Source organism: Mus caroli, chromosome 3 (assembly GCF_900094665.2).
Source record: "Mus caroli chromosome 3, CAROLI_EIJ_v1.1, whole genome shotgun sequence".
Lineage (NCBI taxonomy): Eukaryota > Metazoa > Chordata > Mammalia > Rodentia > Muridae > Mus > Mus caroli.
This window is the reverse complement of record NC_034572.1, coordinates 77,042,726-77,055,907: the sequence shown is the minus strand read 5'-3', so window position 1 is coordinate 77,055,907 and position 13,182 is coordinate 77,042,726. Positions and strand designations below refer to the sequence as shown.

Genomic DNA, 13,182 nt, shown 5'->3' with positions numbered 1-13,182 from the left:
AGGTAAGCTTCCATAAACGCTTACTCTCTGATTCTGGAATTTTCCTGAAGGTTCATGTTGTATTCTCACGATTCATGCTTGAGGTTCATAATGAATGTCTGCTCCCCAACTTGCTAGTGCTTTGGAGGGGGCTAGGGGCCCTGGGTCATTTGCGAGATGGTGCTTGGCTGGCAGAAGTTGGTCACCGGCCTTTGAAGGTTCTATGTGGCCCCTGGTTCTGGCCTAGTTTTCTGCTTCCTGTTCTGTGGCGATTGTCTTGGTTAGGGTGACTATTGCTGTAACAAAACACCATGACCAAAAGCAAGTTGGGGAGGAAAGAGTTTGTTTCCCTCTCATTTCCATGGAACAGTTCATCAACAAAAGCAGTGAGGGCAGGAACTCAAGCAGGGCAGGAACCTGGAGGCAGCAGCTGATGCAGAGACATGGAGGAGTGCTGCCTATTGTCTTGCTCCCTCGTGGCTTGCTCAGCCTTCTTTCTTATACCACCCAGAACCACCAGCTTAGGGATAACACCACCCACAATGGGTTGGGCCCCACACACATCAATCACTAAGAAAATGAGCAACAGGCTTGACTGCAGCCTGATCTTATGGAGGCATTTTCTCGGTTGAGGCTCCCTCCTCTCAGAAGACTTTAGCTTGTGTCAAGTTGACATAGAAGTAGTAGAGCAAGGTAGACAGCTCTGAGACACACTCACTATAGGAGATTGAGCAGCTTCTGCGGAACCCTCTCTGTGTAAGGGATTGAGAGCCTCCCAAGCAGCGAGCCCAGGAAGGCTTCCTTCCTTAGCTTGTTTGCTCAGATATTCTGTCAACGACCCAGTAGTAACTGACACTGAAGCTGATACTGTGGCTTTGGGGTTTGAGTAAAATAAGTAAATAAAAACTGTAGTGAAGACCTGGAAACAAGGAGATGGGAGTGTGCAGATTCATTTCCTCCATTAGCAAAGGAGCATGTGTGTGGCCCAGGAAATAGGCTGACTGGTTCTAACTGGCGTATTACTGAAATAGTGTGCATGGTACACAGGGGCAGGGAGAGTTTGTGAATAATTATGGGTGGCAGAATATTTGTCCGGGGGGGTGGAGCCTGGGTCCAATCTCAAGCAACACAGTTTTGTTTTGTTTTTTTCAAAATGAAATTTAGTTTAAATCCATCTGTAAAGTACTGAGCATACGTATATAACGTGCAATCCGGTAATAAATCAAAGGCTCAGTCTGAAGGCTGGAGACGTGATTCGGCAGTTAAGAGCATTTCCTGTTCTCTCGGAGGACCTAGCTTCAGTTCCCAGCATCCATGTCAAGTGGCTCACAATCACTGGGAACTCCAGTGCTGGTGGGACCCATGGCCTTTAACCTCTGAGGTCACACTCAACTATGCAAACCCAGTCTCCCCACATACGTACAACTAAAAGTAATTGAAAAAAATCCAAGCTCGTGACAAGTTCCTTTCTGCTTGCTTGCCCTGAGTAGTCCCCGATCCCACTCTCGTCACACTTTAATTTCTCCCTTCCCTCCTCAACTCCCTTAAGCTCTCTCCCTCCTCTCATGGCTCCCTTCTACTTTTATCACTTCTGTGTGTGTGAAAGAGAGAGTTGTGTGTGTGTGTGCATGCACACATACTCTCACACTCACACAACTCACACATATATTCACACTAACACATTCATACAACTCATACGTGCGTGCGCACGCGCACGCGCACACACACACACACACACACACACACACACCTTCCACAGGGAAAGCGGGAAAGACAACCAGAGACAGAGAGACACATACACAGAGAAAGTCATATCTAGAGTCCACAAATGAGAGAAAATATGTGGTATCCATTTTCCTTAGCATCTACCCGCACCCCCACACCCCCAGTGCTGGAGCGGAAGAGCAGAGCCTGCTAAAGGGTTAGACTTTGGCTGTTTCAGCTCTAGAGTTCCTGCCCACAAGCTCTTCTTGCCTCTGTTTGTGGAGGCCTTCCCTGGGAAACAATGAGATGCCAAAGGTTACAGTGCAGGTAACCTTTGACCTCCCTCCCTCAGGAGGCCTGATGATGTTTGACACCCACCATTCTACCTTGCTGTGAGAAACCCCGTGAGCAGAATCCACTTGTGGGAGGAAAGAGTTTATTTCATAGTATACTCTCCAGGTCAACCCCCCGTCACTGAGGGAAGTCAGAGCAGGAACTCGGGGCAGGAACCTGCAGCAGAGGTCACAGAGGAGGGTTGCTTACTGACAGTTCCTTTGAATCAAGCTCAGCTAGCCTTCTTTCACAACCCAGGACCCAGGGGAGGCGCAGCCCACAATGGGTTAAACCTTCCCCCATCGATTAGCAATCAGAAGTATTCCCCACAGATGTGCCAGCTGGCTAGCCTGACCTGGACCACTGAAGCTTGCCCTTCCCCACGTGATTCTTGGTTATGTAAGTTGGCACTGAAGTCTGACTAGGACACAGAGCTGCGTGGATATTATGGTTTTAGTACGAGGCACCTGTCACAGGCTCCTGTGTTTGACCCCAACTATTGGTACTATCTTGGGAGAATAGGCCTAGGCAGGGTCAAATGTTGAAGATTATATCCAGTCCTTGGTCCCTTCCTCTCTTTGGGCTTCCCATAGACCATGAGCTGGGCAGCCATGTGTTCCTGTCACTTTGATGGTCTGCCCTTCATGGCCCATGACTCTTCTGAAACTATGTGGCAAAATAATCACTTCCTTAAGTCCTTAGTGTCCAAGACTTTGTCGCAGCAGTGAGAAACCGAGCACAGTGACCTGATGGGATACCTGCCCAGAGGCCTGCTCAGAAACTGCTGGCTTTATCAGTGATTCACCAGAACTTCTGATGCCTTGGCCTAGAGTCGGGGCTTCCTTCATCACCAAAGGGCACGAGTAACAGCTGAAGAGCAGAGGACTGTACCCGGATGGGAGCCAAGCACTACTCGAAGATGCCAGCTAACCTTCCGTTTCAATGAAAGGAGCCTGGGCTACCTCTGCGGCCCCTGTCTTTGGGTTAAGCAGAGAAATGGCAGGCATGCATGTGCTGGAGGCCGCAGGAGATGAACACAGGGCATGGCCAGGACGTGGTGGATGTGCACTGTGCCATGAAAGAGGAAGGGAGCTGTATCTGAGAACTGTCCATTCTGATGGGGCTTGTTCCTTGATGGGACAAGAGATGTCACCTCCACAACGTCTCTCTCTCTCTCTCTCTCTCTCTCTCTCTCTCTCTCTCTCTCTCTCTCCTGTAAGTGTCTGTTGGCATTCCCTCTGAGAAGTACTTGGCTCCTACATGACCCCCATGTGAGCTCTATCTCCTTCCTTGACATTTCTAGCACCCTCTAGCCCCCGACCTCAGGAGGCTGTGAGATTAGAGACTCAGCACAATGAGCTGCCAGCCCTGAGCTACTGCTCCCATCATAGGGGCTTCAGCCTCTGTGGGAAGAGAGGACACACAGGAGAGCCTTTGGAATTGCACTGTAAGGCTTCGTGACTGTGTCATCCAGAGCTTGATTGTGTCCCTCTGGAGACTTTAGACTTCCGAGATGCTCTCTACCGGGTCCAGCCTCCCCCTGAGCTGATAAGGGGCTGAGGTAGGGAGATTTTGTTCAGCCCCACCCCCTACCTCAGCTATAGCAGCCAGGCCTTCCCTGATGTGGAGCCTAATCTGTGTGGATGTGGACTGTGTGCTTAGGTAGCGCTCATAGCTCAAGCTTTCTTCTGGGTACTTAGAAACTGAGACCCAGGACACCAGTGTATCATGAAGTGGACACAGGAGCTGTCATTTTGGGCATTGAGAATAGGAAAGGCAGAAGGCAGACAGCAGGTGGGTGGGTTCCATACTTGTGGGCGTTCATTAGGCTAGGCCTGTGAAGACAGTTGTTCAAGCAAAGGTCAGAAGCAAAGAGAACCTCAATTAAAAAAAAAAAGGCATTGCCCTTCCTGCCCAGTGCTACCCACTCCCTGTCTCCCCTGCTTCAGGGTGAAACACAATATCTTAAGCAAACAGAGCTCAAAGAGGCTGATCATTGGCTCCCATTGTCCCTTGATACCACAGCCCCTCCCTCCCCTTGGCCTGTGCTGACAAGCTGTTTATATTTTTTGTAAGGGCCACCCTTTAACTCACAGCCTGAGGACTATAATGGGCTCATTTGTCTGAGGGCTAAAGGGAGCTGAGCTCCTTGTGCTGAGGAGGCTGGGCTGGTCTCTGATGCCCAGGAGTGGCCATTATGGAACCCAGGTAAGAACGTCTATGTGTGTGATGAGTCTTTCTCTGGGATGGCTGGTTAATCTTGGGCCCGGAGGGGAGCAAGCTATGTGTGATCTGGTTGCTAGCATTTTTTTCTGTGGGGTTTCAGTTCTTGTCTGCAAAGACAGGGAGAGAGACAAGTATCTCAGACCTGCCTGGGAACCTTGTAGGAGACTGGTCCACCCAGGTGAGGAAGGAGAAAGAGAGCAGCATGGGGCTGAGCTGAAGACTTTCCCATCCCCCGCCCCAGACCACGTCCCACACTCCGGCTGCCGGGCTGTTGTTCACAGCTTACATCAGCCGCAGTGGGGTTTCTGTATCCTGTGCACCCTGGTCGACCCCCTTTTGGGAGATCTACTATATTTTATTATTTTCAAAGGGAAGGGGTAGTGGACTTGTCATAAACAGATCCATTCAGAAATGTGGGAATGGTTGTGAGGCAGCAAGCTGCTGTAAAGTTTAACTGCCCCATAAAACTGCTCAAAGGTATGTGCAGTAAGGAACAGCTCAGGGCGGGCGGGCAAATAGAGAGTTTGTTCTTGATTACTGGAGTGAAAAGCCTGGGGGAGGTGGGGGTGGGGTTGGAAGGGGCCCCTGGTTGCCCCACCCCCTCCCGCTATGATAGTTCAGAGGATACTGTGAAGTGGGGGAGTCTGCTGGAGTTTGGACAGATGTCTGCAATCTATACTTTGTGGTTCCTGGTTCTGGTTTCTGGGGCTGGCTGCCTGGGCTCCTCACCTTAGCCCATTTGGCAGTAGACACCTGTCCTAGCACAGACACCTGTCCTGGCACTTCATGAAAGTGATGACTTTAGGGAACCCTAGGGAGACTGCCCTAGAAACCACTTTAGAACCCCCCCACGCTGAGCGAGAGGACGGTCCATCCGTCCATCCATCCATCCGTCCATCTGTCCATGGCAGCTTTGATCAGTATCTGTGCCTCTGCGGAACCTGGGGGTGCATGACCTTACTGTGTGTTTGGTGTGGCTAGCGGTCTGATGAGCTGTAGGAATGAGGCTGACAGGCATGGGCCATTGTTGCTGTGTCTTGCAAGTCTCTGGCTCCTCCCAGTCGTCGGGATTGGTAGCTTACCTGGATACAGCACCTCTGAAAGTGTCGTCCTTCTGTGGAGTTAGAAGAGAATGCAAAAGCAAATTCTCAAGACAATTTGGACCAAAAGCAGCACAGCATTTAAAAGCAGTTTGCAAGCAAGGCCAGGCTCTTGAGGGAGTGGTCTGAGAACCCGGGGTGATGGGGGTGGTGTGGTGTGGTATGGGGGGACTAAGTTGCTCCTTGGAGTAGGCTGGTAAAGGAAAGAAAATGAGCCCCAGATTGCCCAGGATGGGACCAGTGCAAAAGGGAGGAGTGTGTGTCACCTGCCTTGTAGCCCCACCCTGCAAATTCTGTGTGTTGGGGGCACTGCATTCCCACACTTCTACCTGACTAGGTATTTTCCAATTTCTGAAAGCAAAGTTCCCCAAATTGCCTCACCTCAGGGGCTAACTGCAGCCCTGGTTGTCTCTTTTGCTACTGACCATCAGCTGTAAATCAGGAGTCCCAGCATCCTAAGAAGGTTTGGTGACGAGCCATGCAGCTGTCTAGCTTGGTGCTATACTTGGAACTTCTATGGCTTTTACCCTCAAATTCAGTGAGTTGTTAAAGAAGGCCTGCAGAACCCGGGGGAATGCTTTTTATGTCTGTGGCCATATCTATCATAAAGGATACAATGGGGAATATAAGCACTCTGTCACATAAAAAGATGCATGGGATAGAGATGGGGTAGGGAAGGGGTCCTCTTGACACCTCCACCTGTTCAGCAGATGTGCTGTGACTTTTGTTGTTATTGGTGGCTTTGTTTTGTTGTGTGTGGACTTCATTGCCTAGGCTTGATTGGTTAGATTACTGCCACTGGAGACTGAATCAATCTCCAGAAATGTTCTGCCTCCTGGAGGTTGGCATTGGTGCTGCAGCAGGAGAGTAGCTCTCCTGACAATCAGACCCCTTCCCAAGGCTTCTGGGATGCCCTCAGCCTTTGTATATCCCACAAGGACATAGTACCTTTTCATTTTGTACATCCCAATGGTTTCAAGAACTGTTTGCCAAGAAACAGAGAGAAGACTGGGTGTATTTGTGTGTGTGTGTGTATCTTATTCTAAACCTCATATCACACCTCTCTAAGGATTTACACTTCATTTTCATCTCTTACATATATTTGTGTAAGTTGCACAATGCCTCTGGGCACCAGTTCCCAAGTCTACAGAATTTGGTTAGTCCTAAGAGGGGACAGCCAAGGGTATGTCCTTGGGGCACAGCCCTGCCAAATTGGTGGGGTGACCCCAGAAGGATGAGGCAGAAGCTCCAGGGTATGACGCTAAGAGCAAGAGCTTTGGTGTAGACTCATCCTAGTCAACTCTTCTGTTTTATTTGTGTAATATTGGGCAAATCTTCTACTTTTCTAAAGTTTCTGACTGGACCATTGTGAGGTTTAAGTGTGTCTACAAGTAAAAAGTCTGTTGTGTACTGCTCAGCACACAGAACCCTGTGATAAACTCCTTGCCCAGCTACCAGCATTCAGTGATAGTCCTAACCACAGGCTAAGTTCACTGAGTGCTATTGAGAGATCATCTTGTGTATTTATAGATGCCTCACCTGTCCATTACAAAGCTGATGGCCTGTGACTTAGTTAAGAAATAGAGGTGAGGCATCAGGAGGAGAAAGAATTCTGGGAGAGAAGGGGGCAGGAGTAGGAGCCAGAAAAGAGTTGAGAAGGCCATGTGGATGGTTGGTACTGAGCACAGGTAACCACCCTCCTGGCAAAATGTAGGTTAAAATAATGAGTATCTTTCATTATGATCTAGTCAGAGTAGAGTCTAGCTGTATGGCCAGGGTATTTGTAAATATATTTTGAGTCTGAGTCTTATTTCTGGGAGCATGGGGCTGGGAGGCAGAACTGGCCTTAACTACAGCAGAGTGCATCCAGGCTTACCTGAAAATTCTTGAGAGAGGAACGAGTCAGTCAACTGTACAAGGTCGTGATCTAGTCCATACACCATGCTGGCTGGCAGGTGGGTAACTCTGGATGAAATGTGTCCCGTGAGCCATTGTCATCTGGTCTGTCCATGAGGCAATGTCTTTACAGTCGTTCTAATTCTTGGTCCATGGATAGACCTGGTGGATCTAGTATATACCTCAGACAGAGTTGAACTTAATCTCAGGTGTCCAGTTTCTACTGATGGTGGGGTGTCTTGGGAAGTTCCTTACTCCCTCCGGATCCCTCATGTTCCTCGTCATCACGGCGTGCCTCTCCTGGGGCTATTTGAAGATGGGAAAGATAGGAAACAGATAGATGCCTTCAGAATGCTTGTCCTGGGGTCCTTCCTGCACCTTCTTCCATTGTGATGGAACTTTCTACAATTTGTTTAGGAAATTTTCCACAAAGAACAGGTTGAAATCATTTCTGAGTGTAGAAGCCTGATCCTGCAGGGTCAGGGTAGAAGCTAGGAGCCACTGGAGGACAGAGGATCAAAAGTAAAGGCCACACCCACACCACAGAAAAGCAGTCCTTTAGAAAACCCAGCCTCAACCACCTCCTAAGATCCACAAGAGCAGTCATTTCTTCACCAGGCCCTTTCTGTAGAAAACCCTAAGAAAATTAGATCCTAAAGCCAAGGGTCTAATAAAGTGGGATCAAGAAAAATGGTGGACAGTCCCTTTTATCAAAAGAACACACGGCCTGATGACCTTTGTGCTCCTGGGACCTTCTTACCGGAGCAATGGGAGGAGTCACAATTTGGAACTATTCATAGTCCCGGTCGGAGTTTAACCTTCAAACTAGCATACATACACCTTCACCCACACTCAGTAAACAGCCTGTTTTGTCATCCAGGGACATTAAAGTGACTTAACAAAAAAGACAGAAAGCAAACCAGACACCTTCCCTGAGGAGCCCCTAGACAGCCTTTCACCTCAAGTCACACTCTGGGGGCACCTCTGCCCTCCCAGCCTTTCAAGGATCTAACTGGATCTAACTGCCACAAGGGTTTCCTCCACTCTCCACTGCAATTCCCAGCACTGTGCTTGACAAGCTGAGATGAAGGGACAGCACACCCCACAGCCAGTCCTCATACTCTTGACTCTAGAACCCACAGGGAATGGAGAAGCCATACCTGACATCACACACGCACACGCATGCACGCACACACGCACATGCACACGTGCACCTCTTGATAACAGCACAGAAGTCATCTCCAAGAATGATGGCTATTCTCTGCAGGTGGAAGACCTTGGCCCCACAAAGCCTGTCTGTAATCTTGTTACTCCCACGGGGGCCATTGCCAATGTGTGACCCTTAATATAACAGATACCCTGCCAAGAAATATCCAAGGACAGATTCTTATGGGAAGTCTCTTAACTCTCCCCTCTTCCCAGAAGAGTGGAATAGAGTTTTCTGTTTTGTTTAGTTGTATTGTGCTGGGGTGTCACACAGGATGTCCTGCATGCTAGGTCACCCTGTTCTACTAAGTCACATTCACCCACTCCCCAAACCTACAACTAAACTGAACTTTGAAGTTGTTAATTAGCTCAGAACCTTGTGTCATAAAGGCCCCTCTTGTGCTTCCCAAACTAGTTTAACTTGCCTAGTTCCCCCCCACACAATACACACACACACACACACACACACACACACACACACACACACACACACACTGATGCTGTAGGTGGCAGACAGCACTGATGCTGTAGATAAAGGAGAGCATTAATGTGCATGTGGAGTACAGAGCTGATGCTGCAGATGGAGGACAGCATTGATGCTATAGGTGGATGACAGCTGATGCTGCAGGGGGAGGACAACTGATGCTGCAGGTGGAGGACAGCATTGATGCTGCAGGGGGAGGGACAGTTGATGCTGCAGGGGGAAGACAACTGATGCTGCAGGTGGAGGACAGCATTGATGCTGCAGGGGGAGGGACAGCTGATGCTGCAGGGGGAAGACAGCATCAATGGTGCAGGTGGAGGACAGCATTGATGTTGCAGGTGGAGGACAGCTGATGCTGCAGGTGGAAGACAGCATTGATGCTGCAGCTGGAAGGCAGCTGATGCTGCAGGTGGAGGACAACATGCTGCAGGTGGAGGACAGCATTGATGCTTCAGGTGGGGACAACATTGATGCTGTAAGTAAGGGAGAGCATCAATGTGCATGTGGAGTACAGAGCTGATGCTGCAGGCAGCAGACAGCACTGATCCTGTAGGTGGAGGGAGCATACACTGACTTTTCTGCATACCATTTCTACCATAATTTTTCTTTCTTAATGAGGCACATTGAGCAATGTACAACAGTGAATTCCAAGGAGCAGTTAAAGGAGCAAGCAGTATGATAGATATTTCCACCTACAGGCAGCTTCTAGAACTTTCCATTTTATGTCTGTAGATCACAGTTAACCATGGGTTACTGAAATCAAGGGAGGTTTAAAACTGTGGTCATGGTGATTCCTGAACAGGGGCTTCAAGTAAAATGTATGTGTGGCTCTGCCTGCTCCTGAAGTCCAGTGAAGTCCTCACTATCGTCTCCCGTGGTGGTCCCCAGGTGCTGGAAATTGAATTTCCCGAGTACCCAGTTCTGCCCAGTCCTTTTTATGTATCACTGACCCTCGGGTTCTTCCTCTGGAGCCAAGGGAACAGAATGAGGGCTGTGAGCTTTATGGTTCTTGCTGAGTCTTAGAGCACAGGCTCGTCCCTGCTCACAGCTCCTTTCTTGTGTCTGTCTTTTGAACATGAAATAGCAGCCATTGGCATTTTCTTAGGAATGAAAGTTCTTTCAATCCACCCTCGGCTTAGCTAGCTGTTGTATCTCTGGATCCTTTCTGTGTTCTGGGCACACTGGGGACATAACATAAATATTAATTACTCCTGGTACATTACCAACAGAAAATGGAAAGACCCCTATAAGGCAGCAGTGACCCCAGAAGTCTCAGAAGCCCTGTTGGCTATGTGATGAGGACAGATAGTGACAAGACATTAAAAAGCAGCTGTCTTCCCACACTCAGCACTTGCAATAAACCAAGGGTGTCATTGTCTGAGCTGTCACTGAGGCTGGGAGAAAGCTGAGAGTGGGGCAGGGGCAGGCATCCCTGCTTTCCACATGGGCGTTCTGAGAATACTGGGCCCTGGTGGGAGCCTCCTTTTCTACTTATAGTTGGCCACACCAACTATGGGCTCAGAGCTGTACACAGATCTAGTGCCACCCCAAACTTCTGGGTGTGTTTTTTGAGGGCAGGGTCCTTGAGGAAGGAAGAGCAAGTGATAGTTAGAGGACCTGAAGTCAGTAGCAGGGTAAGCAGAAGGGCTGGTGACCCAGCAACCCTCATCCTCTAAAAATCGAGGTTAGTGGGTTAGAAGGGCATCTCAGTCTCCAATAGTCTACAAGCTACTTGTAAGTCCATCTCTGTAGCGACCACGTCCAGCTGTGTCCTCAGCCCCACCTAGTGTGCTAGGAGTAAAGTAATACAGGAGGCACTGGTCCTTTCTTTCGAAAGTTATCACTGTACATCTTTCCCTTTTGTGGATGTAAATTTATCTCTCCTGTTCTCTCCCTTTTAATGTTTAAAAAAAAAAAGTCCACAGTGAGTAGCAGGAGGAGGGGTCTGGCAAGAAGAGTTGGGGAGGCAACTGGGGATTAAAACTCCTGCAGCCCTTTTCTTACACGTTGCCTCATTGGGTGCTTTTGCTTGGGGATTGGTTCTTCCCCCACTTTCTGGTAAGTGGAGCTATACACTCTGATGCTGCCTGTGAATCACCTGTCCCGCCCCATCACGTGGTGATTGTAGTATCCAGGCCCAGGCTGGTATCTATTGTGTGTTCTGTTAACTAAAAGGGAACTTGGATTTTGTTCTGGCTTTCTCTACAATCAATGTTTGGATTAAGGTTAGGATGTAGACTTGGGGAAAGAAAAGAAAGGCCGCAGCAGGCTCAGGAGGAACTAACATCACAAAAGGTGTGTGAGCTGAAACCGAAGGAGGCAGATGAAGGAGGCAGAGTTTAATCATGTAGCATAGGAGGAAGTCAGGGTCAAAGGCCACTGCTAAAAACGAGTCAGTGGTCTTTGAGGATTTGAGCCATACATGATGTCACTAAAACATCACCTGGCTTTTCCTCCAATCTTCCAACAGATGACTTCTTTGAGTACTAGAACTTTCCCTCCCTCTCTCCATCAAGGCTTTCTCACTCTCCAGAGAATGGACAGGCTGGGAGTAGAGATCACTAATGGAGCACTTGCTCCAAAAGCTCAAGGCTCCCGGTTTAATTCCAGCGCATACAGATACATACACAGTCATGCATACACACTCATGCATACACACATACACACATGTATACATACACTTATGCATACACACATGTATACATATACTCATGTATACACACATGCATATACACATGCATGCACACTCATAATTCATACAGACTCTCTGATGCATACACACATGCACACACATACATATACACATGCACTCATGCACACACACACACACACACACGTGCACACACACATTTCCCGTGAGTCCTTAGAACAATTGCAGTGCCTCTTTTATGGAAAGACTCATAGTTAACTGTGTACTTTGACTCCCGCCCCCATTAGTCATCTGACTCATGATACAGGAAACAGTGTTGTCTCCTTCTGTGCCAAGATGTTGTACACAGCCTGTGTGCACAGCAAACACTGGCTACCCCTGAGGCAAAAGAAAAGGTACAGGCTCTTTCCAGCTGTTTTATGCACTAGTCTTTCTGTTAATCTGACATTTTAGATACCGGGCAGATGTAAGCAGGTGAAATTAAAGCCGCCTGTGAGGAAGCAGGCCCCAGTTCCTGAGCAGTGGTGTCAGCAAGCTGATCTACCAAAGAACACCAGCAGGAAAGTTTCACCTTGACCTTGCCATAGCCTTGTAATGCCAGTCCCTGCCAAGGTTCTCAGAACATCCCTTCCCACTTCACAAGCTTCCTCAATGATTCCCAAAAGAATTTCACCCTTCTGGTCATGAATTGAATACTAGAGAGTCCCCCCTAGGAGGTCAGCTAACCCTCCGATGATGGCTTTTGGAATAAAGAACTCCACAAGTATTGTTTTGGAGTAAGGTGTAAGATTGAAGAGCTGGACTCAGTAGCACATGTCTGAGTCCCAGCTACTCGGGAGGTGCAGGAGGATTGCTTGAGCCAGGGTGGGTTGGAGACAAGACTGGACAATATAGCAATTCCTACCCACCTCCCCACCCTAATTCCAAATGAAAAGCTGTGTGAGGAGAGTTAGGGCTGCACCTCATGGTAGGGCACCTGCCTAGTGTGTACAAGACCCTGGCTTCTATTGACAGCCCCGTGAGATAACATGGAAAGTCTTAGAGAAACAGAGACCAGAACTAAATTCTACCTCCTATGTGTTTGTTGTTTTCTAACCTGTGTCAAAGCTTTGTGGATCATATTGAAGATGATCCAAAGGTCACAGTGGCATCTATCTCACAACAACGGCCCAACGGGCGTTGGCACTAAGACAGAAGGGTAGCATGGGGAAGGAGGAGTCTAGAAGAAGAGGGGCAGCTGTTGTCCTTCAGACTTGGCATCAGGACTAAGTAAGTAGAATTAAACAGGGAGACTCTCAAACCTGTGCTGTGTGTGTGTTCATGGCAGCCGCTGGCACTTTGAGCCTCTGCCCACGTATTACGTCGTATGTGATAGATTCATATAGAATAGAAACACTTTAGGGGAACAAAAAAATAAATGTTCCCAGGAAGTGTTAAATAGAAGACATGATCAGACAAGTTGGTGTGTGTGTGTGTGTGTGTGTGTATGAAATTTAATAAAACCCTCTTGTATTTTCTGATCCTCTTTCTCACCGTTTGCACCCAAGGTGCTGCCTGCTCGCCCACAGTGGCTTTTCTCCTCTCTGTCTTCTGATGTGACTCTG

At 48.5% G+C, this 13,182-nt stretch overlaps 1 protein-coding gene across 2 annotated transcripts in view; it reads left to right on the top strand.

The window, feature by feature from the left end:
* The window catches only part of Trim2 (tripartite motif containing 2), a 140,947-nt gene that overhangs the window by 28,877 nt on the left and 98,888 nt on the right, over window positions 1–13,182 (top strand). The window contains exon 1 of one of the 2 annotated variants that reach the window (XM_021158167.1): window positions 4,075–4,224. The exons of the other annotated variant lie outside the window; for it this stretch is intronic. Coding sequence (XP_021013826.1) covers window positions 4,195–4,224 — 30 coding nt within the window. The 5' untranslated portion in view covers window positions 4,075–4,194. Of the gene's footprint in view, window positions 1–4,074; window positions 4,225–13,182 lie in introns of those variants that run through there. 2 annotated transcript variants of the gene reach the window in all.